This window comes from Pogoniulus pusillus, chromosome Z, assembly GCF_015220805.1.
Source record: "Pogoniulus pusillus isolate bPogPus1 chromosome Z, bPogPus1.pri, whole genome shotgun sequence".
NCBI classification, from domain to species: Eukaryota; Metazoa; Chordata; class Aves; order Piciformes; family Lybiidae; genus Pogoniulus; species Pogoniulus pusillus.
Genome location: NC_087309.1, coordinates 88,067,647 through 88,094,587, shown reverse-complemented (window position 1 = coordinate 88,094,587; position 26,941 = coordinate 88,067,647). Strand labels below are relative to the sequence as shown.

The following is a 26,941-nucleotide window of genomic DNA, read 5'->3' as shown; positions in this document are numbered from 1 at the left end:
ATAAACAAAACAAAACAAAATAAAAGAACCCTGGCTTGATTTTCTGTCTGTATTATAAATACATCTTTTTAAAGGGGAGAAATTAGTCATGTATAAATAATAGCTCAGTTGCATTCGAGAATATGTGGGTGGATTTCCTGGGTGGAATAATTTGTTAAGGCAGAGCTCTTCTTCTTTGCTTTTCCTCTTCCTCTTAGTTTATTCTTCTTGCTGAATATTTGCTTCTGCTTTTGAACCTTTATTTTCATCTTGCTTTTCATTTTGTAACCTGGGTGATCTTTCTATAATGACTCTTTACACATTTTCCCTTAGGACTGGTTTGTTTCAGACTAAGCATTCTCAGTAGATATCAACACAATGTAAAGCACTGAAATCTCTATTTAGCCCCAGGAACATCCTCTCATTTTCTTGATGTCAGCAGAATGTGTATTTAAAATCAAGGCTATGCTTAACAATTTTACTGTGCTAGTGGTGGTATGCCTGATCTCAGTGCAATTTTGTACAACCTGCCACAACTCCAAAGACCTTCTCTTCATCATTGCCTCTTCTTTGACATTTCTGCTCTTTAGTTTTGCTTTTTTTTTTTTTTTTCTTTCTCTTGTTCTTTGGTCTGGTTTGGTTTTGACTTGTCCTGAAATCGATGCTGACAAATGCTCAAAATTCTAGACTCCTGTCAAGCCTCTTGGCTGTTGAACCTCCCTGCTACGAATCAAGAAAACACCTCTCCTAGCTATGCTGTTTCCCATATTGCAGCTTGGCAGCAGTGAGGAATTTAAGAAGCCATGTCTGGCTTCAGAGCAAGAGTCTGGAGAGTGCATCCCACCTGAGACATGGGGATGGTCAGCCACACAGAGCAGTAAGCTGGAATTACATGAGAAAAGGCTTCCACAGCCCGTGGAAACCTCTGGCCTGCCAGCAAGAAGGCCAAAACAAACAGTGGGGTTTACTTGGGATCGTCTTTGACTCATACAGGAGCCCCTTGATGTTAAATGATGTGTTATATACCATGTCTCTCTCTTCCCCTTGCCTTTTTAATTTTATTTGTGTGCTCTTTACATCACTGCAATGAAGCTATTTTTTAATTCAATATATAGGCAAGCCTATACTAACCAAGAGATAGGGAAATATTTATAAGAAGTCAGTCAGAACTGTTTTTTTTAGCCCAGTGCCTAAGCAGATCATGACCTGATGCTGTGTGCACTCAGTTTGGCAACAATGCACAAGAGAAGGGAAAGCTCTGCTTTTGTTTCAAAACTGGGGTGTCATATCAGCACAAAAGAGCCCACACTGTCAACAAAAGAACTTTTCACAGCCTCGGTAGGGTTTGGGCTAGACCTCACATTGTGACTACAGATTTAGACTTTTCACCAGGAGTACAATCCTGGTAGCCCTCTTCTCACATTCAGAGTCAGCCATAGGAGTGGTCTTTAACCCCAAGGGTCAAGGAAGCCTTATGCAGCAACAACCTTTCAGGCTGTGGGAGGAAACTGGAGAAGTCCCTGACTGTGGCATGCCAGTGAAAGGAAGCAAGGGCCTCACCAAAGCCTGAGGATTCAGCAAGGAACTGTACTGGAGTCTTCTTTTTAATTCTTCTCTTGAGAAGGTGTGGTTGTTGCTAGCATCTGTTCAACCTCTTCTAAGCATGGGAATCTGTTTCTACTGCTCCTAAATTTTGCAGAGCACTTGTGTGTACAAAGTGAAGCTGGCACTGGCAGTCCTCTCTGAGTGTTTGTTCTTGTTTCACTACTTAGAAGATTCCAGGTTCACTGCTAACTGGGGGTAAAAAAAAACCTTTGGCAGGTGGAGCATGTCCTCACTTCCAGGCACTTTTGAGGACAGACATTTGGCCAGCCAAGCTACCTCATTGCTTGCTAGAGTGGTTCGACAGGATCGGGTGATGCACAGTAATGGAGATTCTCCAGAGTCATTGGCAAGAAGTGAGACTCATGATATCAGGTTACTTTTGACAGGAAGGGACTACAGCTAAGAACAGGGTGTTTATCTGACAAGAATGGCTGAGAGATTGCATCACTGGACATACACCATCACCTGCTACACCCAAAGTGGTCCCTCTTTAGCATCTGCTTTTCTGATGTGAGTTCATTGTTCTGGGTAACATGAAATTATTTAGGGAAGCGTCCTGAGTGTTGCAGAGCAGAGATAGCACCACACACGGATGTAAAGGCATTGTTGAGACAAGCTCTATATGGGATGTTCTGCCAAACGGGTCCCTTCCTCTTCTCATTTCCTTGTTCTTCAACCACGGGAGAATGCTAATCCCTTTATTTGCTTGTGTGCAAACTGGTGAATTTCCTTCTACAAAACACATTTGGCAAGAAGATTTTTATGGAAAGAGACAACAAAAGATGCTGGAAATTTCTCTCCTCAGTGATGAGTTAGTGGCATTTGGATTGGTCTCCTTACACCTGAGGATTTTAATATTGCTATGCATGGACCATCAAAGTCAGTATATGGATAGCCCTGTGCTGATGGCTGCAAACAAAACAGAAAACAATGCAGCTGCTTTCTGATCAGGCCACACCTTGAGTGCTGTGTCCACTTCTGGGCTCCTTCATTCAAGAGAGATGTTGAGGTGCTGGAATGTGTCCAGAGAAGGGCGACAAAGCTGGTGAGGGGCCTGGAACACAAACCCTATGAGGAGAGGCTGAGGGAGCTGGGGTTGTTTAGCCTGGAGAAGAGGAGGCTCAGGGGTGACCTCATTGCTGTCTACAACTACCTGAAGGGAGGCTGTAGCCAGGTGGGGGGTGGCCTCTTCTCCCAGGCAATGAGCAACAGAACAAGGGGACACAGTCTCAAGTTGTGCTGGGGGATGTCTAGGCTGGATGTTAGGAGGAAGTTCTTGCCAGAGAGAGTGATTGGCATTGGAATGGGCTGCCCAGGGAGGTGGTGGAGTCACCATCCCTGCAGGTGTTCAAGAAAAGCCTGGATGAGGCACTTAGTGCCATGGTCTAGTTGACTGTCTAGGGCTGGGTGCTAGGTTGGCCTGGATGACCTTGGAGGTCTCTTCCAACCTGGTTGATTCTGTGATTCTACGATTCTTTAGTTCTGCCCTTTCGTTGAAATTTTGTTTCCTATACCTTCCTTCTACCAGCTTTAGAAACAATGTATTTGCAGTGTCTTGCTCATCCAAAGCAAGAAGCTTCTGACATTTTGTTCACAATGCTCACAAAAAAAGGTTTGACATAGAGCTGTATCTGAAAAGAGAAAAGCATACTGGTATGCATTAAGAAAAGTGTCCAGCAGGTCATGGGAAGTTCTCCTCCGCCTCTGCTCTGTCCTGGTGAGACCACACCTGGAATACTGTATCCAGCTTTGGGCTCCCCAATTCAAGAAAGGTAGGGATCTGCCAGATACAGTCTGTGGAGAGCTACAAGGATGATTGCAGGACATGAACATCTCTCTTACAAAGAAAGACTGAAAGAACTGAGACTGGTTAGTCATGAGAAGGCTGAGAGGGGATCCTATCAACATAAATATCTGAGGGGTGGGTGTCAAGGTGATGGTCTCTTTTTGGTGATGCCTAGTCCAGGACGAGGAACAACATGAGCTATGAGGTATAAGCTATGAACACAAGAGGCTCCACCTCAACACAGGGAGACACTTCTTCACTGTGATGGTGATGGAGCATGGGATGCTGTGGAGTCTCCTTCTCTGGAGACTTTCCAAACCACCAGGATGTGTTCCTGTGCAGCCTGTTGTAAGTGATCCTGCTTCAGCAGGCAGTTGGACTTGATCACTGGAGGTCCCTTTCAACCCCAATGTTCTGTGATGCTCCAGAGCTAACCATCACAGTCTGTGAAAGGGAAAATAGAGAAAAAAAAAGCAGAGGTATGCAAAGATGTTACATCCAGAGAGTAGTGCCCAGTGGCTTGAAGTCAGATGGAGAGCAGCAACAAGTGGTGTCCCTCAGGGGTCTGTACTGGGACCTGTGCTGTTTAGTGGTTTTATCAATGCTACACACAGTGGGATTGAGGGCACCATCAGCAAGTGTGCAGATGACTCCAAGCTGAGTAGTGCTGTTGATATGCCAGAGGGACAAGATGGAATGCAGAGGGACCTGGGCAAGCTGAAGAGGTGGGGCCAGGTGACCCTCATGAGGTACAACGAGAGGAAGTGCAGAGTTCTGCACCCGGTTTGGAACAATCCCCAATCAATACACACCAGGGGAGGAGGTGCTAGAAAGCAGCCCTGGGGGCTTTAGGGGGAGGTTGGTGGACAAGAAGCTGGACTTGAGCAGTGTGAGCTTGCAGCCCAGGAGGTAAATCACGTCCTGGGTGCATCAAAAGCAGCATTGCCAACAGATCCAGATAGGTGATTCTGCCACTTATACTCTGCTCTGGTGAGACTTGACCTGGAGTGCTGATCCAGCTCTGCAGCCCTAATGCAGGAAGGACATGGACCTGATGGAGCAGGTCCAGTGGAGTGCCACAAAAATGATCAGGGGATTGGAGCACCTCTGCTATGAACACAGCCTGAGGAGCTGGGGTTGTTCAGCCTGGAAAAGAGGAGGCTTCAGGAGGGACCTAATAGCAGCCTTCCAGTACCTGAAGGGGGCTACAAGAAGGATGGAGAGAGACAGTTTTCAAAGTCCTGCAGTGATAAAACGAGGGGCAATGGCTTCAGATTAGAGAAGAACAGATTTAGATTGGATGTTAGGAACAAATCCTATGCCACGAGGGTAGTTGAGCGCTGGAACAGGTTGCCCAGGGAGTGTATTGAGGCCCTGTGCCTGGAGAAATGCAAGGTGAGACTTGACAGGGCTCTGTGTGACCTGATTTTGTTGAGGATGCCCCTGCTGACTGCAGGGCAGTTGGATTAGATGACCTTTAGAGATGCCTTCCAACCTAGGTGATTGTATGATTTTATGTGGGATTTATCTGTACGAATTTCATTATATCACAGTTCATGGAAATCAATCACCGACTTTACAGATATGCAAAGAAGTTTTCTCCTTGCTGAATCAGTGGAGTGCTTTATCAGTTTTTACAGGGGAATGGATCTTGGACTTTGGATTTTGAGCTACTATTCTCAACCCCTGAAATCTAATGTTTAAAGTATGTACCCCCTGATGGGCAACCAGGGGCCACATTTCAGGCACCTGTGAAAAATATGGTGCTTCAGCAGGGCAGTCAAGTCAGTTAAATTACAAGCTGCTAATTGAGTATTAGGACATCTAAAAACAGCAAATTCATGATGGTCCCAGAAATTTCTCAAAATCTAATACACGTGAATGAATTCTAGGCACTGGGTGCTTCAGTCAGGACTTCCTTGCCTTACAGGTACATTGACTATCTTTTCCTTCACTCCTGCTTCCCAGCCAAGAACAGCTTTCTGCCTGTTCAAGCCATGGGACAATGTATCCTTCTCATAGTCCCTTCCAGAGACAGTGTGGAAGATGAGTAGGCCATCAGCTTTCCTGATGTGGTTAGGCATTACCAAATAAGATGCAGGAGTAAAGGGGTCCCATGGAGGGCATGTTGGACAAGAATTTGCCCTGGTAGCAAAGAAAGCCAGTAGTGTACTCAGGTACATTAAGAGTACACCCAGAAGGTCCAGGGAGGTTTGCATCCCCCTCTACTCATCCATAGTTAGACCACATCTGGAATATTGTGTACAGTTCTGGGCTCCCCAGAGGGACAGGAGGGAGTTCAATGGAAGACTACAAGGATGATTAAGGGATGGGAGCCTCTCTCTTGTGAGGAAAGACTGAGACACCTGGGGCTGTTTAGTCTGGAGAAGGCTGAGGGAGGACCTTAGCAATGTCTACAAATATCTGGCTGTCAGGAAGATGGATCTCCTGTCAGTGATACTCGGTGACATGACAAGGGGCAAGGGATGTAAACTCAATCACATGAAATTGCATCTCAACACGAGAAGAAACACTTGTACTATGGTCGTGCTGGAGCACTGGAACAGGCTGCCCAGAGAGGCGGCAGGGTCTCGTTCTCTAGAGATCTTCAGAATGCACCTAGATGCATTCCTATGTGGCCCTGCTTTGTGAGGGAATTTGACTTGATCTCTGGAGGTCACCTCCAACCTCTAGCATTCTGTGTTAGGGAAGCTCCAAAGTTCTTGTGCCTGCACCAAAAACTATTTCACTGCTTTACTTAACGTATTCAGTGGTGAGGTTGCTGTGGCTTTAATAGAGTAATATCATCATGGTGCTTTTAAGAGATGTGGTCATAGGCCTTATCTTGTATGACTGCAGGAATACCTTCCAGTTCCCAACCCAGCTGCTGACTCATGGAAAGGAGGGGAGTATCCTTAGAACACCTGCAGCCACTATTTCCATGCATTTCCTTCCTGCAGATAAAGCTCCTGTCTCTGCCTTCCCTCTCCCATTCACTCCCCCTGGGCTACTCCACCTTCTCCTCCAGATCCTCCCTTTCCCTCTATCACTCCCCCCATTCATCTTTTCATCTGTTTTCCCTTTCAGAAGTAGTGAAGTGTCTCCCAAGCCCATGGAGAGCTGCTCTACTATTACACACACACCTCACTACAACTCTCAATTATGGCACTCTCCTTCCAAGGGCTGCAGTAGAGCCTTGCCCTGTGTCACACACAGCTCTTGTGACAACCACTCCTGAGCTCAGCTTTGCTCACACCATGTGGGTCAAAGTGGTGGGGGTTTGGTGTTTTTTTCTTCTCACTGTTACTCCCTTGAGCAGTAGTGGTGGTAAAGGACTGGTGCTTGACTCCTGCACCAACAAGAGAACAGCTCAGTTTTGGCACAGTAAACAGAATCACTGTTCTGTTTTTTTGCCCTTCAAAGTTAAGGGCTGTCCTAAAAAGAACATGAAACCACAAACTACAGGTGACCAGCTGTTTCTCATGGTCTAGGGATACTTGCTGGCACAGAGTGATGCCTGGTCTTGCTCTATCCTTTACCCTAAAGGAAATTAAACTAATTACACATTGCTTAAATAAAGTCTTATCCTGGGCTTTTTTTTTTTCCCCCCAATGTTTTTGGTGGTTTGTTTTTTTAAACCACAGAATCCAAGTAGAAGGCTGTGGTCCTCCCATAAGAGATATACAGTAGATTGTCTCAGCAAAAGGAAACTAGTGACTCATCCATTTGAGAATTTTATTAAAACCATGGGTTTGCATTCTGTACAAAACTGAGGCGCTTTCTTCTTCTTATAAAAGTATTAACCACAGAGGAAAGGATGCAGTGTAAGTGGTTTGTTGATAAAAACCTGAGTGTTATATACAGGATTAATACCACACAACTGTATTAATGCAGAGATTGTCAGCAACTTTAGCAATATATACAAACTACCTTTACACACATAAATATCTTATTTACAGCTAATAAATAACATCCAAAAGCTAAATCATGTGCCCTCATGTACAAGAACCTCCACTGTTTTGTATCCGAGTTCTGTATGTGTTTGTATTTGATCCTGCAGTAAGAGCACACCTGTTCAAACACCTTTTTTTTTCCCCTCCCCCTCAAAGAACTTTACTGTTAAGAGAAAACTGCAACAAATATGAAGTCTACAAGGAATAAATCATCATTTATTTTTAGAGGTCTCAAACGCAGTGGCTCAATACTCAACCCCACCCTCTGACTCATCACATCTCTGTTGTAGTTCAAGGGTTAGGAAATCAAATGTGAGCAATTTCAGTTATTAGTATTCCAACATATTGCACTGAAGACTTTTATCCCCAATATGCTAGCAGCCACAGCTAGAAAAAATAAAACAACACAGAAATACATACATGTTGGCTTCAGTTTCAAGATGGGATGATGTTGGAAAAAAAAAAGTAATAATAAATCATTACCTCCACACTGTCTTGCACACGCAGGAAAGACCACAAAACCCAGCATCAATAGCTCACATTACACCTCTCCAAGTGTCTACATTCAAACCCTTCTGCCTCCCCAGAACATTATCTTTTAGAAAGCTAAAAAGAGGACCACTGAACCTTTCAAAGCACTAGAAAAATCGTCTTGCTTAAAGGGGAAGCAGAATGCCTGCAACTTGCAGCATGTCTAATTCCAGTGTTTTTCTCCGAGCGTTCACTCCTGCGCATCACACAATCAGGCTTCTTAAAGGAAGCAGCTGTCACAGCTCCTGCTCCAGGCTCAATCCTACCTTACATCAGAAAACCAAGCAGCTCCTAGGATCTGGCACTGTATCATAACCAAACTGCGAACTGAGGTGGGTCACTGGCAGTCAATTCCAGTACAGGGAATAAGCATGCCTGTCACCAGTGCAAGCGAATCCACTTGACAGAAGACTGCAGACTGCAGGCACTGAGCTGCACGACTGGTATTTAGTGTCAGAGCAGAGCAACTACCGGTGGGGAAAAAAGTTTCCTGCTGTCTCAGGTAGCTCAGTTCCTTCATAATCCCTTATTAACAGTGTTAAAAGCTTGGTGGCTTCAACTGAAAGGAACAAAAGCACAGATGAAAAGCTGAATGCCTGCACAGGGCACCGGTACTGCTGTCTTCCCCTACAACTGCTATTTATCCCAGGGTTAGCTGAATGGAAGTATATAGCTTGTCAGATCGTAGCTATTGCTAAGTAGCACTGGCATCTACCCCCAGTAAAACACATGACCACAAACCAGAGAGAAGGCATCCCCGTGTTAATATCAGTCCCTGGCACCTTTTAGTAATACACACAAAGTTTTGCTTTTCCCCCACACAAGAAACCTACTCATTTGCTAAATGCACGCTTTCAGACAATGAACTCTAGCCACTGTCTGAAAGTTCAGTCACTTGAGGCAGTAAAAAATTTCAGAAGACTGCTGAAAAGAAAGGAATGCCACATACAGAGCTTCACTTCTTTTCAATAAATACTACAAAACTGCAATATATGACTTGATGTCAAGAAACCTTGTCATAAGGCACCATGATTAAGCAGAAGTACTTACTCCTTCCCAGCACTCAAGCTTTTGGCAAGTTGTTTTGATTTTGTTTGTTTGTTTTAACTATTTGGATAATGTATTTTTATGGTTAGTAACTTTGTATACTGTGACTTCCTTACAAAAAGTCTCCTAAAATAGCTAGGAATAGCAGGCAAAAAACCCAGCAGCAGATAAATATTTCTATATATTCGGTTCCGAACATCCAGTCCACAGGGATGAACAGACTCTCCTCCTCCCCAGCGTGGAGCTGGGGGGAGGGGAATAATACTCAGTTCTGTCACTTAAGCAGATTCATCAGCAGAGTTTTCTTTGGAGGCTTTCTTGGCACTGTAAGGAAACAGAAAAAGACAGCTGAAGTGAAGAGGAAGGTGTAGTAAGGTACTTGTTCCTTTGTCTTATTTTTGTGATTTAGGACAAAAAAAAATGTGTATACATCCATAATGCTTAACAGGAAAATAGATTATGGGCTTAGGCTTTTCCTGGCTGCTGCTTGATTTTGTGTCAGATACACACACAGAGCTCTCTGAGCTTCCCCAGGTCATTGGCCTGGAGCGAAGGTCAGCACATGCCTTTCAGTGCAGACCTAGATCTCAGTCTAGAAGCATACCCATGAGACCTTACACACAGCAATTGCACAAATACACACAACCACTTCTCGAGCGCCAGCTTTAGTGGACAAAAGTCCAATTAAAGTTGGATCCACATTCAAGTTTACTCTGTGTCAGAAAAATGGATCAAAGAATTAAAGTGCACCAAAAGCTATTAAACACAAAGACTCAACCTCTGATCTAAATCAGAGATGCCAATATCAGGAAGTCCATCTGCTGCTAGCAGAAAACACTGTGTTAGGAAGAGTACCTGCATATGCCTGCTCAGTTTCTACACCAGCCTCCAAATATGCTACTGGTCAGTATGGAGGGGAGGCTCTGGACTGACTCAGTATGGATGCTTGGATGTTCTTCAATCAAGGGTAAGTGCATGGCACATTTAGACAAAGGCATATCTTCATGTTAGCACCTTGCCTGTGAACCCTAACAGTCATTTACACTTAGCCTCTGTGTGAATGTGAGGCAGTGACTTGTACTTGGTTTTCAGATACATTAACAACCACACACGGAGATGGTTGGCAGAGAACCACACTGGGGTTTAAACTGCCAAAGCTGCAATAACCTCAGTCTCAGGTTAGTCTGAACTGTGACACTTCTGAAGCCTTGAGAAGGTTAGGGCACAAGTCAGCTAAATTGGGAAGCTTTATTAGATCCTCCTACTACCACTCGAGTTTCCCTTAGCCCATAACCAGTAGTATCCATTCATACCTTCCTCTCTTCCTGTTGCCAGGCTGCTCCAAGCATTTCACAAACACCGTCGCCTCTTCTCCCTTACCAAGACGTGAGGTGCCGTCTCGCGAACAGAACACCACCCTGCAGAATAAGTGTTGGACAATGACATTGGCTGAGCCTCAACATCTTGTTCACTGTATGAACAGGACTAGCACTTGGGGGCAGTTTGCACTTTGTCATGCGAGGCATTTACAAGCCTCTGAGAAAATTAGTTTTAAAAGATAATTCTGTGAAACAATGTGGGGAAGGGAAGTGAGGGGGGGAGAGAAAGAAACAGGTAAGTAGATTCTGCATGGACCTCAAGTTGTAACTATACATCTGTCCTTGTGTGACTTTCGCCAGGTCAAGGATCTTGGAAGAATGCCTTACTCCCTCAAATGTTTGCAAACAAAGTAGATGGTCAATTCTGGCAAACCTGAACAGTTGCTTTTCTACTTATCAGTACTTCCCCACCCTCTATTTGTTCAGCTCTGATAACTGTTCTCTGATCAAGTGACTGCCTTGTTTATCCAAAGGAGTAAAATATTATTCAGAATACTGAACAGAGGACATCGTGCTGTTCTGGGTCCATTTTCTGCTTGCAGATCTCACGTCTAGTGAATCATTTCAAAAGATTCAAGTCACAGTAGTTGTTCAGACATGCCTTAGCAGTACCCTGCAATGGTCATGTGTTCCCACCACTCAGGTATTCAACTCCTAAGAAAACCCAGCTTAACAAAGCAATGATTTCTTGTACAAATGCACCTCTGGGGAAAGGTTTCTAAAGATCTCCTCCTAAACACACTCTCTGCACAAAAGTCTGTGCAATTGTCCAGCAGAAGCAGGAAGGAGCTTCAGATACAATCAGAGGTGCCGGTTCCTGAGGATCCTCCCCTGCATATTGCAGCCAACTTAAGGCACACGAGACACTGGGATGCAAATCATGTGGCAGCCAAACTACACATCACACAGCCCGGTGGAAGCTAACAACCCAACTTGCTTGAAAAACAGCACATTGGTGCCACTGGCACCCTGACTACAGTGGTGCATTCATTTGTAATTGCTTTTCAGGTTTTGAAAGGAACCAGGAATCAACAAACTCCTTCAATTAAAACAAATACATCTAATAGTAATCAAAGCTCATTACTTTTTCTGAGTTTCTCCTGACTTCACTCTGATTCTCTGGATGTCAAATGTAAAAGGAGTCCACCAGTCTGTCCAGCTGAAGAAAGTGTCTTTCTCCCACTGCAGCTTGAGCATAAGTAGGTCACCAATGTCCACTTCTGTGTAAATCAGGAAGGAGTAGGTCTTGTTTGAGGATACTTCTGGCCTGTGGCAAGGGGAATAAGAAAAAGTGAAAATGGTAACACAGAAAATTAAGGCGAAACAGAATCAGAACTTTGCATAGAGAGACACAGAGGGGAAAGGAAGCAACCTTATTCACAGTTTTGATGGATGGAATAAGGTAAAAATGCCATAGGCTTTTGCAGAGCCACCAGCAAAAGCTTTCTTCAGCAAGGCTAGAGAAGTCCTGAGAGACTACCAGACAAGGAGTGTCTCCTCCAGTGCTCATGGCTTTCAGAGAAGCCAGACAATTACCAGCAAGGAACAGTTCAGGTTCCTTAGAGTAGAAAGGAGACTTTAGTGCTTTCCAGCCCCATTCCATGTCAGCACATGTACAAGGAGGTAAGCAGAGACTTCCGATTATTTGCAGAGCTGTAGAAGCAAATCCCATCTTTCCCTCAGCTTCTGCACTGCAGCCTTCAGGGCCACCACACAATCAAATCCAGGCTGCAGTCTCTTTTTAATGACATTTCAAACAGCTGAAACATGGCATAAAGACACTAAAAAGAAGAAAACTTGCCACAGCAGAAAAAAAATCTTACTAGGCTGAGCCACATTTCTGTATTTCAGATCTCTTATCAAAAGAGCTCATATAGAGCTTAGGCTATAGCTTCAGCAGTGGATGCATCTTCTTGACCAAGAACAGGTTCTTGGACTCTAATATGTCTGCAGTTGCAGCTAGAATTATTTTTCAGCTGGGTCTTTACCAGATTTGGGCAGCCTCAACAGTACACTGCAGTTGTTTCTGTAGCTACTCACAGTGTGAATGCAATGTTTTCACTCTGATCTAGAGTTCCATAGAGAGAGATCAGGAATGGTTGATTTGTCTTGGTCATATTAGTCTTTCCAAAGAAATGGATCTTGACCTGGTAGTGAAAGACTACAAGCAGAAAGAAAAAGGCCATTAGGGAAAAAAAAAAAAACCACAACACTCAGCCTCTAAAGAAACTGCTAATAACAAAACCACCCATAAAACTCCTGTGCAAATTCTAGGCTGCCAGCAGCACTAAAGCTGAGGAGCTAGTTTCCTGTAGGTATCCAAGAAACTATTTTTCCTAGGAGGTTAGGGTTCAAGGGAATTACAATTTTAAAACATCTTTGCAGTTTCTAACTAAACTTTCTGTTTAGAGCTGAGTGCCCCTACAATCCCAGAGCCTGGAGTATCGCCTTCAAATCTGTTATCAATGTGCAAGTCTTGCTGTCCCCGACTTTAAACAAGTAATCTATGCCCAACCCACACAGGAGCCTTAAGGGAAGGGAAAAAAGGAGAGAGGGAAAAAAAAAATCATCCCACTGACACTGCAGATTAAGCACCATATACCAACAAAACACTAGTCTTGCAGCTGTTCTAACACCACAGGAATGTGCCCTCTGATTGCACACAGTGAGCAGATCACATGGAACAGTCAAAGATAGGGAGTGAAATAAAAACACTTTATAATCCAGCTCTGAAGCTATTTTCCCAGCTGAAAGTCTTCCAGTTCTTCCTGGCAGTGTCATTCTCAGGCCTACTGCTATGGCAAATGGAATCAAGGAGTGCTGTAATATTTTAACAAGGGCTCACACTCCTCTGGCACAGGCACAGATCTGATGTTTGCGTATCTTTAAAGAGGTTGCTCACAAGGCTGAGCTCTGATGAATGTTTTCCCAGCAGCAGGAAAATTTTGGATGAAAAAATATTGACAGAAAATTTGGAAGACTTAGTTGTTCCAAGTGACCAGGCCACAGAGTAAATCCTCCTGTTTTTTCTCCTGAGAAATAGCTAAAAAAAACCCCAAAGTTACTTGCATTCCATCTCCCACCTCCACAACTTGAATAGGATGACACTGGTTTTGAGGCTGTACTTTGACTACACTTATCAGCAACTTGCAAGCAAGCTTCTTCCTTGCTCACCATTGTGCTAGTTTGAAACTAGCTAGAACGTCTTGGTGAGAAGGATTAGATCACAGGCTGTGAAAGAGAAAACAAGAGTGATGTCTACTTCACTCATAGGCTTGCTGAGAGCTATAAGACCAAGAATGCAAACATAAGGCACTTCTGCTTGGGAGCCCTGAGCTGCATCTCTCTCTAGCCCCTCTGCCATCTCTCTGATTAATCCACTTTTCTTCCTCACCCCCTGGCCGAACCTCCATTCTCCTTGGGACTGGGGTAAGGTTGAGAGGGTTGGGATAAGGTGGAAGGGCAGTTGGGAGCCCCTCCTGGGGACTCAGGTTTCTGGGAGGGCTGCTGTGTTTCTGTATTACCTTTTACCTTGTATATCTCTGTATATAACTGTATGTACTGTAAACATCTGCTTGTATATTGAGCTAAGCTGTAAATACAAGCTTCATTCAAATTTCCAGAGCCAGCTGAGTCTATTCTGGTGATATCCAAAGTGGGGGGTGGGGTGGGGTGCAGGGAACACCCAAACCATCACAACCATGAGCACCAAAGCAGCAATATTGTCATCTGCAGCACACACACGCCCTGACAGACAGCTGCACAAAAGTGCAAGTCATTCTCACCAGCAACCAAGCAGGACCTACCTTTGTAGGGCATCTGAGCACGAGTCTTCAAGTACATTTTGGTGTTCCGCTTCGTTCTCACTCTGTTGACCTTGTAACCCAGATTATTGCAGCGGTTCTTGCGGCAGCTCAGACAGAGACCCTTCTCAAAGGCCTCCTTTGTGTTGCAGCGGTAGGCCATGCTGGGCTTCTCTTCATAGAGCAGGGAGTCGATGAAGAGGTGGATGGATCGTTCATGGGAGCATTTCACTAGCTGATCCACATCTTCAAAGAAGAAGAACAGGTAGATACACACACACACACACGTAATGCCATAAATCCCTAAGCAGTGCTGTCAGCAGGCACAACCTACTACACCAGAGATGAGCGTTACAACATGCACTTAAAAGAACAAGTTCCTGTGCCTCGCAGATCTTTGACTGCAGGAAACCTGCAGGCTACTGAAGATGTTGCTCTGGGTGTTACCATGTTTCAGAACAGCCTCACCTGCAAAGCCTTTTTCAGCAATCAGACGGAGTGCTTCTCCCAAGTTGCAACCTGGCTGGAAGCCTCCACCGTTAGGATAAATATCGATGTGTCCAACAGGCTTCTGGATCCCAATGCTACGGTCTGGAGAGCCTCGAGTGTAGGTGTGCAGGACATCCACGAAGTCAGCATCGTCAGGGGAGAGACGTGTGAGGGCATCAGCATACTCAAAGGTAGGACCAGCTGGATCCAGCCCTTTATGGAGCAAACCACAAAAGAAAACTGAGATTGTCTGCCAAAAGACACTGAGTGCTAACAAATGTGACTTGGCTACCACAGTGAAATGGAGTACCACATACAGTTTTTGCTGTCTCTATACACGTGACTGGGATCACTTAAGTAGCATCTATGTATACAAGAGAATCAAATAAACTACCCTGAAATGCTGTCACTGCTTAAAAAGTCCAGATAACTTCAAAGCTGTAGCATGTCCAGTGGATAAGCCAAAAAACGTTTTCTCAATAGCTTCCTTCTCAAGAATTATAACACTTCTATCTGAAGAGTAGAAAACATCTTGCTGATAATCTCTGCTAGGGAAACAAATGAGAGCTTCACTGTCTACATGCCTAAGGGGGAAGGGGACTATTATGGTGAAATGTCAAGCTGCCACAACACTGACATGAAAGACACCCAGAACTATTCTGACAGTGAGCAGGTATTATCCAGGTAACTACCTGAGAGATGTCTGAAGGCACAACTGAAGGGACTTGTCTTTTCTGCAGAAAAATCTTTCAGCTTGGGGCAGGCATCTGGGTTGCCCACCTCTGGTTAGCCTCACCCATTCTGAGCTGCCCTCCCCTCTTGTGAAGACTTCAGGAACCACATTCCGTCAGCCTGTGCTCAAAGATGGCATTCCTTTCCTAGGGAAAGATTAATTCTGGGCACTGAGGCCAACTGTCAGGGCATAACAGTAAGCTACTGGTATTAGAGTGATTTGGCAGTCTCAGTGACAGCAGCGTGGCAGCTGAGAGAAAGGAAAACTAGAGCAGCAAGTGCCTTGGCCTCCTGTTTTTAATCTGACACCTTCTGGAAGTCAGACATTCCTGATGCGATTGCCGCCTTGCCCACTCCTGGCACACCTGCGGATCTGGAACGAAAGCCAGGCTGAGGTGTCAGGAGGAAGAGAGCTATGAATTCATTTGAGTGCTGCTCCTAAGCTCTCTCAGGAATGAAGACACCACAGATGAGTGATTCTTCTTAGCTGCATTTGCTGATGTTGGCATTTCCTTTGTCACTGATCAGTGTTAGGGGCTCTGCTCTCTCTCTCTGTCAAATCAGCCCCAGGGTGGCCATACACGCTGCCTTGACTAGTACACTTACCAGCCTCAAGAAATCGACCCTAAGCAGACATCTAATCATGCACAGAAACAGGGCAAGTATGTGTAGACTTCACTCCCCTCCATAAATCTCTCTATTATTTTCAGTCTAGAATATTACTTCAGCCTCTTAGGATTTAAGTAACCTACAGTGGATTTCTTCTGATCATGTGTCTTATCTTCCTTTGAGCCTGTATAAATGTCTTATATCTGTAGCATCTCATGGCAAAGAGCTCTGTTGGTACTACACTTTCTGCAGGAGAATCTGCCTCCTTTTCTTTCTGAATGGCTCCTACCGGCTGCAAGGACAGCTGTCTGGATGAAGACAGCCATCCGAAGTTCTAGTGCTGCAAGAGATACTGCGACCTCTGTGCCGTGGGTTTGTCCAGTCTCAGTCACATCCCCACAACTTGTCTCTTTTCATGGCCAATGAATCCCTGTCTACTCAATTGCTTGTGCAGAAGCAGATCAAGGCTTCTCACCCATTGCCTTTGCTGTTGTCCCCTGAACCTTTTTCAGTTCTGCCACAGAAGTACCAGACCTGCTGATTCCATAAAGCGTGAACACAACTAAGCACAGCTAACACACAGTTTTGGCCATTTCTCCAGGGGGGCATATTTCAGCAGGGATGAGACAGGACACTCCACTCTACAACCACAGGTTTTTCTTACCAGTAATTCTGTTCACCTTCTTCTTGGTCAGGCTCCCAGCAATCCCAGCAGCATGAGCACCCAGACTGTACCCCAGCAAGTGGACATTGTTGAGAGGATAATTGAATTGTTCCTGCAGAATAATGATTTGCTTAAAGTTTGGAGTCAAATGGCAAAACATCAGAGGATGCAAGGGAAAAACATTTTTTAAACACTGGGATTTCTCTTTGAGTCATGAATAATAAAAGAAATACCTCCAAAAAAATAACATCATTTGTGCCACACTTGGTCACTTAACTAACTCACAAAAATCTAGAGCAGAGAGGAACAGAGAATGAATGACAGAACACAGGGCTACACATCAGGAGTCCTCAACCAGCCCCTCCCCACCAGTTTCTGGATATCTGTTTCTCAAAAGCAGGGCAGATTTCTGTTTCCCAAGGGCTGGCCGCTGTGTAATATATAGGAAACTGTATTTTATAACAACTTTCACAGAGCCTTCAGAAATCCTGTGGACATAGGGCTCCACAGACCACAGGGTGAAGTTTCTGAAATGCACTATAAAAGGCCACCTTGTGTAAGAGATTTTTTTTTTTGTTTAAGCTAGCATTTTACCAGCCCAGCAAGAGTACTGTCTGTAATAGCTTAACTTCATCTACTCAACAGGAAACTATTAATAGGGTGGCATTACTGTTGTTTTGTTTCCTAGGACACTACATACCATACAAGAAATGGAATGCGAGTACATGTCTTACCTCCATCCAGTCGATAAACATAGCAACATCCTTTCCCACCAGCTTAGTGTAAGCAGCAGACACTGGATAATGCTGCTGAGCTCGAACCAGCCAGTCTACCACAATGACGTTTGAGTCAGGCTCTCTCTTGTATAAAGCATCCACGAGCTTCGGGACCCAACTTTCATACATCCCTGTCACCTGTTGGGGTTTTTTTTGTATATTAAAGAAGGAGATATCTTAACATTATCTGTGGTATATAGACACCTTAGCCAGTAGATCTAGCACAGCTAGAGGAGGAGTGTGGCTAAAGGGGAGATTTCTTCTTACCGTCCATCCATGGATCACCACAAAGGTTTTACTGGTATGGTTGAAGTTGCACTGTGCCAGGCTGTTCACCTGTCCAGGAACCAGGTAGCAGACATCCTCATCAGGCTCTGCAGGTGTCCGTAAGGAAAACTTGCTCTCAATTCCCTGAAAATTGGTCTCAGCTTCAGCTACGAAAGAACACAGAATACAGACAGCAGCGTTTTAATTAAGAGTATTAGGAGAAACAGTTCAGAAGTCACAGCTGAGACACTGGAGAGATGTCAGAAATAGTTAAGAAAACTTCTCCCCCTCTAAGGTCCTACTAAAACAGTGAGAAACTGGACAGTTGTCAGAGAAGTATGAATTCCTTTCAAGAGTCATAAATTTCCCCACTGCATTAACAAGAAAGCTGTAATTTAACACAGGAAACAGGAAAACACAGGACAGTCATAGACTGTACATGCAGAAAAGCAGCAAGGTCCCACGATACTACTACATATTTTGCTGGTGCATCTTCTACTTCAATAATCATTGCAGGTCTCATTTTAAAGAGTCTTCCTAGACAAAGTCAGCACTGTTTTGCAAAATGCTAGTTTTAACTTTTTACTAACATAGAAAAACAGCAGGTGATAGGATCAGGCATCCATAAAGAAAACTAACTAGTAAAGCAGGAGTCTAGTTCAGATAATTTGATTAGCAAGAAGAAAAAAAGGGGGGGGGGGGGGGGGGAAAATCTTTCTTTTCCTTCTATTTTGAACCTTTGAGTGGAGGGAGAGGAGTGAAGATCTTATACTGGTGGTAACAAAGCTTGTGATGGCCTGAGAAAAACCACTTCTTGAAGAATTCCTTCCAGCTTCAAAATAAGTTTTCCTTTTGTTTTTGCCAAGGCAGAGAAATTACTTTGCTATTTCCTTTGGGAAGAAACTTGAATCAGACATAAAAAGAAGAGGCACTTAACTCGTAAGTGCCTTCATGTCCAGCTGACCTTGTAATTAACTGCAGCCTTGAACTCCAATGTTTTTCAAAGACCCATCCCTATCTTGGCAAGTTGCATTTCGCTAATATTGATTGACTGTTTCCCGAGAGCAGCTGAACTCAGGCCAGCTCTGCCCTGCGCAATGTTGTGCTTCCTGGCATCATGACCACCAAGCTTTCACAAACTCCTAAACACACGTTAATGAATGGCTCCGAGCCACTGAAGGGAACGCAAAAGGATAGTGTGAGACCTCATGCCAGACATGCGAAACAGATTTCCATTCCCCTTCTTTTTCACACTGCTGAAGAGGTTTGCTATGACAACGGATGGGTTTGTATTTCTCCACCAAGTTGTGCTGCATCACTCAAAGGCAATGAATAATGATCTACCCACGTTTCTCCTGACACTTATTTTTCTGGTATTCACATTCAAGCTGCCATACTCAGCCCTCAGGTAGCCGTTCCTGAAGTGCTTGGACAGCCACAGAAATCAGGGTCTGACCTCACGTGTGGTTTAAAACCAACACAGAGGTTGGCAACAAATGCTCGCATACAAGGCTCGGAAAGGCTGCTGTCAAAGGCTTACTGCTGCCCAAGTTCTGCAGGACCTCTCACCTGCTGAAAGCAAACCACATGCAGGGAAGTAACGAGAACGTGTTCACTGAACAGAGCGCTCAGTTTTAGGTTCTGGCCTTGAGTGCACTAAACTGGCTAGCTAATCCCAGATAATTACACCAAGAGCTCCCTTCCTCTTAAAGAAAGGATGAAGTTTATGAAAAGCACCTTTCTCCAGAGAAGTAAAATTATTCACACCATGGTGAACATAAGACCTGACCTACTGAAAGCAAAACTTAAAAAAACTAACCAAATGCTGATCTTTCTCAGAATCTGCCCCTTATACTTTCTCACCGACTGAAACAGCACAGGATCCCCTCTCTGAAACAAATCTTTAGACTTAAGCTATTTATTTTCATGCTAGAAGCCCCAAAGACTGATTGGTTAAATATCACCTCTAACTTCTCACTCAGCAGTGAATCAGTAAATTCCTGAAAAGATCAAGACCAAGGTCTCACCTGGAAGGCATACAACACAAGGACTTTCAATTATGTGTATTCCTGTCCAGCACTGGAAGGTGACCAAGAATAGTCCACTTCATCATTAGTTAATAGTGCTTCCTCTCATAGATTAGATACCATTTCTCTTCTGAATTAAAGCTAGTAATTAACCAAATCCTAAATTAAATGGATTATCGTCTCTTGTAGTGTGTTTTCAATTACAAACACATGACACAATTTGCATGTAAAGTTCATACTCCATCTCTTGGAAATAAGCTTGCAAACAATGAAATCTGCAGTTTCACCTGCATTGTGCTTGATAGTGTGCTTCGAAACAGGCACCAAAGTCAGAGAGAGGTAAAGTACAGTGGCACCTACCACTGAAGATGTGCCAAGCACTTCACAAATTTGTGTTTCAGACTGAAAATCTGTGGGTGGCACTTACAGGCATAGGAACACTAAGATGCAATCACCACTAGGACTCCTGCAGCTGCAAAGCCACAGCCCATGGGTTAGAGAAATGGTAGAAGGCCACTTGCTCATGTAGGTACGAGGAATCAGGAAGAAAAAAGAATTGTTAGCACCTTTTTATTCTCACAAAAAGTGCCACATCTAATGCCGCTGGCAAGTTACTCCTTGCGTGAAGGACGCATATGTGGTGAGGTTTGCAGACTTAATGATATGCTCATTAAGAATCTATCCTCAGAAGTTCACCTGAGTTAGGCTGTGCAAACTGTATGGCCCAGACCGTACAGGATGACTTGTCTCAGCCTCATGTTGTGCTACATGCAGGCTGCAGCATCACCCCACCTTGTGAAGATTAAACATCAGAATTACAGTACAAAGGCATGTGACACCACACACCGACCCCCGTACATAGCATGCTTTAAAACTGCAGCAACCAACCTGCTCAGCACATCACTTCAGAAAACTAGCATTTCCTTCTTCTATTTTTGTACCTCACAAAGTACCTTGGTCTACTTAAAATCTGACAGAAAAACTCTGTCATACAGGGAATTTTGTCACAGACAAAAAGATTACATGTAAAAGGTCTCCTCGAATCGCGTCTTAACTGCCCAACAAGAAACTTCTTCTCATTCTTACCGTCTTACACAGAACCAAAGAAATCTTTTTCATGTACACACTCACCACTAGTCAATGGTGTGTTTTAACCCATGTTAATTAAAACAGAACACCACTAGTTAATGGTGCATTTTAACCCATGTTAATTAAAACAGAAAACCTAGAAATGAGGAGTCTTCAACACATAGATGGACATTTACCTGGATCTGCATCAGATTTTACATAATGTAGAACAGAAATTAGACCTAAAAGAATTCATGTGGATCCATGCTGAGATACTGGAAGTTTTAGTGACAACTCCATTTCTAAAAAAGTCCTTGCAGAGAAGCAGACCTGGAGGTCTCAAATGTGTAGACTTAAATGAATGTTTTTGCTAGAATGAGTTAAAAATAATTTAAAACCCTAACATGCCTTCCCAGGATTACTTCAGCAGAGACATAAAGGCATGTATTCTGTACTGTAAAAACTTGAAGGCTTCCCTGCTATAAAATAAGTTTTCTGGCCACTGCTATGTGCTTACAGTAAAGACTGTGATCATCAACAAGATTATTTAGGACACTGGAAAAGGAAGCAGAATTAAGCCACCAGTTTCAAATCAGACTTGTCTTTTCTAACAGCCTTGAGCGTGCATTACCAAACTCCATTTCATCATGCTCTGCAAACTACCACAATTCCTTACATCTCCACTTAGGTAATCTCAGTTTTTGTATATTAAAAGAGGTGTCCTGTACATCAAGGTAGAGAACACTGCAGAACCCAGAAGAAAGTGAAAAAAGGTTAGAAGCTGGGAAAAGTCAGTTTAATTTCCCTTTTTAAACCTTAGAATCATAGAATCAAGCAGGTTGGAAGAGATCTCCAAGATCATCCAGGCCAACCTAGCACCCAGCCCTATCCAGTCAACTAGACCATGGCACTAAGTGCCTCAGCCAGGCTTTTCTTGAACACCTGCAGGGACAGTGACACCACCACCTCCCTGGGCAGCCCATTCCAATGCCAATCACTCTCTCTGGCAAGAATTTCCTCCTAACATCCAGCCTATACTTCACGCAGCACAACCAGAGATTGTGTCCCCTTGTTCTATCGGTGGTTGGGAGAAGAGACCAACCCCACCTGACTACAATGTCCCTTCAGGTAGTTGTAGACAGCAATGAGGTCACCCCTGAGCCTCCTCTTCTCCAGGCTAAACAACCCCAGCTGCCTCTCCTCATAGGGTTTGTGTTCCAGGCCCCTCACCAGCTTTGTCGCCCTTCTCTGGACTCGTTCCAGCACCTCAACATCTCTCTTGAATTGAGGGCCCCAGAACTGGACACAGTACTCAAAGTGTGACCTGACCACTGTTGAGTACAGGGCAAGAATAACCTCCCTTGTCCTACTGGCCACACTGTTCCTCATACAGGCCAGGATGCCATTGGCTCTCCTGGCCACCTGGGCACACTGCTGGGTCATGTTCAGCTACTATCAGTAGCCCCAGGTCCCTTTCTTCCTGGCTGCTTTCCAGCCACTCTGTCCCCAGCCTGTAGCGCTGTTTGGGCTTGTTGTGGCTGAAGTACAGAACCCTGTGACATTTTGGACTTGGAATTGTGAAAGTCCATTCAGTCAGGAACTCTTAACCAGTTTTGAAAGTAACCCACTAACTTTAAACATTCTGACAATGCCAATGAGTTCACATATTAATCAAGAGAATTCATTTCCAAGTTTCCTTCACAAAAAGCCTAAGTCGACTTGGCAACTGATTTTGATGAAGAAAACTTTATCACTGGTCAGCTAGGTAGAGAATGTGAATTCTGAGGAAGCAACACCTGGAACATCAAGCAAAAGTTAAACTGCCCACATCAGACATTAAACAAATTAACAATGCATTTGCCAAATTCATTGCACCTCGACTGTATGGTTTTTAAAAGAGACTCTTTGATAAACAACAATTTCCCATCTTTATATACAGAGAAATGGAAATACCATTAGCTGGGTGTAAAGATCATTAGGAATTATTCTACCAGACTGTGTAAACTCAAGCCCACACAGACATGTACAGCAGCAAACACCTGTATATAGCATCTAATATGTACATAACCATCTGAAGTTAAATGGACTATCTCTTCCCTAAGGTTTCAGGTATTAGGATCACCTATCAACCATTCAGTCATACAGAATTCCTGAATGAGTTCTAAAGCACACCTCCTGGCTAGCTGTAATAAAGGGGCTGTATCACAGGAATTGTTATCTTTTAAATTAATCTGTACTAGTAATTGAAAGCAGACTTGCTTCAATGTATGTTGCAATCCCATGAAATTTACCGAACAAGTCAGGTTATTGTTTAACTTTGATGTAAAAAAATTACAACTTCAACTTTATTTACGTCTTCCTTAACTGCAGAGCCCCGAGAGCAAGTTCCCCTTCACTTCCCAGGCAGAGTCAACAGAAAGAGCAACACGTTTGAAGAGCAACTGAGCCCAAGCCCCACATCTGGCAAAACAAGGGCAAACTGCTGGTCCCACACTGTGCACATGGGTGCTCCCCCCTACCCAAGGCACTCCCTGTCAAATAGATCCTTACTCAACTACAGCTTGGAGGCTCATAACCCAATCCCCTCTTGGCATCTATCAGTCCCTCTGGGATATCTGTAATTAGCCAAAGACAATAAAATACAATCACCCTCAGACCTTGCATCAATATGGAGGAAAAGATGCATGAAAAAGCCATACAATGCAAGTACTTTTTGCACAGAAGGAGTTCTGGCTAACTTTTAGGAGTGCTAGCACTAACTCTACTTTCCAGCACACTTTTGATGCCTGACAACCTCACCTCTGTGCCTCCTCAGAGATGAATTGTTTCTGGAAAGGTCATGCTACAGGTGCTTTGGTGGGTTCATCCCCAAACCAGTAAGAGATAAGGACTGCAGCTCACATCATGCAACAAGATTAAATCTGCTGTAATCCCTGACTCTGGTTTTACACTGGTTAAAAAAGAGATCAAACTGCACTCCTGGTAATGCTTTTATCTTTTTCTGGAACACCAATATTATCATATCCTAGACTATAGTCTTCTGTGTTGTTTATGAAATAATCTGGATTCCTTGAGGGCTAGACCATATATTTTGTGTGGTTTCAAACATCCTTCTTACTGTGATGTGCAAGAAATAGTGCAGCACTGAAGGCTTGGAGAGTTTTAGGATGGTCACGCAACCTGTTTTCATATAACCTGTTCCTAAAAAGAAACAATATAATCATTAGTAAGTCCACAGCAAACCAATTCCTACAGGAGTGGAATTTTGCTGTGGGAAGTTACTGTATAAAAAACTTGGATATGCTAATGAAAAGTGCTTTAGATTACCTCTGATGGCACCAGATCAGACTCAAAGTGAGAATAGATGCCTCTGGCTGTGCCCTAGCATGTCATCTTACTTGTGAAAGTTTCCCCTCATTTTCCTTGTACATAAGGGAAATAACAAAGACATCCACAGTGGGGAGGGGGAAGGGGGAAGGCAGCAGTTTCCATATTATGTTTTAGTATCACTAAGTGTCTCAGCCACATTTTCTCTTAAGGCTGTGGACTTTTAAAGATAGATGTTACATGTCTACCTTAAGCGCGATTGCTGTAAGAAAGTTAAGCCACTGACAGGGCACTGATAACACACATTCGGGGAGCAGCAGTCTCCTAGAAACAGGTCTCCTTGCTCATTAAAGCCGCACTCATGTTACGATCAATCGAGAGCGCACTAGCGAACATCGAGCAGTCAGCAGTTACTCATGTTCTACTTCGTCCAGACTGAGGAGTGCCTATGGACAAATGGTAACTAAAATCAACCAATTATACGACTACGTAACTACTACAAACTGCCTGTATACATAGGCACTGTATTCACTCCTTCCCTCGTGGGTTCTGCTGCATTAAAAGCGTTAACTACAACGCAAAGGCTACACTGACGAAACCCGGCATTGCCTTGGGCAGCTCGCATCGGGAACTGCATGAATTTCAGGTGCACGTTCTCACGGGGATGATCGAGTCCCGAGTACTATAGACGGCCCCGGCCCTGCAAGGAGTCCCGGATACTGCTCTGGTGCTGCTGCTCTGTCAGTCCACCTCCAGCAGGGAACACTTAGAAGCCCACTTGCTCCTGGGTGAGCACGCACACATCCCAAACCTGCATTGCTCACGCCATCAGCACAGGAGGTTGTGCCTGCGCTTCTGTCGGGGAACCGGCCCGGCATCTGTCCTAAGAGGACAGTCCTCCCAGCATCGGTCTCCAGCGCCTATCCAGGCCACTCAGGTCCCGCAGCATTCCCAGTACCCTGTGAGAGCCTTGCAAAGGCAAAGTTGCAAACTCCCGTTGCCGCCATGCCGGCGACAATTCCCCAGTGAGCACCCCCCCACGCTCTCGCCAGTGCAACAGGCACGACCCTGTACCTCCCGCCCCAGCCATGCTCCGAACTCCGCTCGGGCTGCACGCTCCACACCACGGCCCCCACCCTCCGCGGACTGAGGACTTACCGCCGCCGCCAGCCGGAGCGGCACCGAGAGCAGCCACCCACTGCAGGCAGAGGCAGGCGGCAACCAGGAGCGCCTTCCTCCCCATCTCGCTTCCTCTCTCCCCGCACATTGCCGCAGCAGGAAAGTTTCAGTGGAAAACAAACAAACCAAAACGCTAAAGTTGTGTCGGCTCCTTTAAGAAAGCCACAACTGTAGCGCAAAAACTACAACTGCCCGGCCGGCCAACCTGCCGCGCCCCCTCCGCCGCCTCGGCCCTTATGTCCCCGCCAATATGCAAATATGCAAATGAGCTCCGCGCCCATTGGGCGCACGGCGCGGGGCGTGGCGGGGAGGGGAGGGGCGTGGCTAGCACCCGCGGGCAGCTCCGGCGAGGCGCCGGGCACGGGTGGTGTGGCCCCGGCGGTGCGTGCCTGTGTCCGGGCTCCGGCTCTGCAGGAGCGCTCATCCCGAGGGCCCTCTCGAGAGGCCATGCTCCCTCTGCCCACCCTCATCAGCCCTCTCCCCACTGCACTGTGCCCTGAGACTCTGCGCACAGACAGGATGCGTCCTCTCCGCTCTCCACTCTGGTCCTCCCTGCCTTGGGCGACCCAGTTCTTTGTGTCTCTACATAAGCCCTTCTTTCCCATCCATGGTTTTGCACTAGCAATCGACTGCTAACCACATAGTCCAATTCCTGCAAGGGGCCTTCCGAAAAAACCTTTGCCAAAGCCTTGTTTCGCTGTCACTCAAGGGGATACAAGTTTGGAGCGTTACATTAATTCTCTAGAGATTGCATCTGTAGTTTGGAGGAGTGCAAAGCTGCCTCTGAAATGTTCAACTCTTTCCACCCTCCCCTCTCAGCAGGCAGCCTTGCATCGGTGGCCACTGGGTTAAAGATCAGTTATGTAAGGACATGTAATAGGAAAATACAAATTAATAACAAGACCAGTTTTCATTTCGTTGGTGCAGTGTGTTGTCAAAGGGCCCAGCTTCATAAAGAAACTTTGGACAAGAACTGAGGGCTCCCTGGGTTTTGCAACGTGAGGATAATGGGACTCACTTTGAGCATAACTGATTCTTCTCAGACGAGGCAGCCTAGGGGACTAAAAGGTATATGGTCCATTTTAGCAGGGCTATGCAATAGGAGGAATGCTCAAGTGAAACAGAACTGCTTAACGTTTTCAACATTGGAGTTCGTTAAAACACCATTACCATCTCTGAGTGAACCACAGAATTCACCAGGTTGGAGACTACCTTCAAGATCATTGCATAATACCTTCTAGTTACCTAAACCATGGCAATAAGTGCCTCGTCTCGTCTTCTTTTTATACACCTCGAGGGACACTCCCCAGGCAGTCCATTTCAATGCCAGTCACTCTTTCTGTGAAGAACTTCTTCCTACAATCCAGCCTAAACCTGCCCTGGTGCAGCTTGAGACTGTGTCCTGCCACTCGTTGCCTGCCCCCACCTGACTACAACCTCTCTTCAGGTAGGTGTAGAGAGAATACATCTCCCCAGGTTCCCCTGCCACCAGTCATTTATATCTAAATGACATTTGAAGAGTTCAATGAAGGTGCAAACTGATGATGCTGAGGCAACCAGGGTAGGAGGGTCAAGGAGTGGGCTAAAGCAGTGGATGAGATAGTGGGAGATGTGGGGGGAGTCAGAGGCAGGGGATAGGAGGTGAGGAGGCTGGGAGTAAAGGGATGCAGCCTTCCTCGGTAGAGGATGGTGGTGATGTGAGCAGGGAAAAAAGTCCTTT

The 26,941-nt window shown here is 45.0% G+C and overlaps 1 protein-coding gene across 1 annotated transcript; it reads right to left on the bottom strand.

Annotated features, from left to right (window-relative positions):
- Positions 1-7,091: 7,091 nt before the first annotated feature.
- LPL (lipoprotein lipase) lies at positions 7,092-25,415 on the bottom strand. Its single transcript, XM_064140194.1, has 10 exons — positions 25,201-25,415; positions 17,621-17,787; positions 17,312-17,491; positions 16,578-16,689; positions 14,552-14,785; positions 14,087-14,329; positions 12,321-12,441; positions 11,365-11,547; positions 10,215-10,319; positions 7,092-9,225 (listed from the first exon to the last, which is right to left on the bottom strand). The coding sequence occupies exons 1-10, from the start codon at positions 25,307-25,309 to the stop codon at positions 9,180-9,182; spliced, it is 1,500 nt and encodes a 499-aa protein (XP_063996264.1). The 5' UTR covers positions 25,310-25,415; the 3' UTR covers positions 7,092-9,179.
- Positions 25,416-26,941: the final 1,526 nt, after the last annotated feature.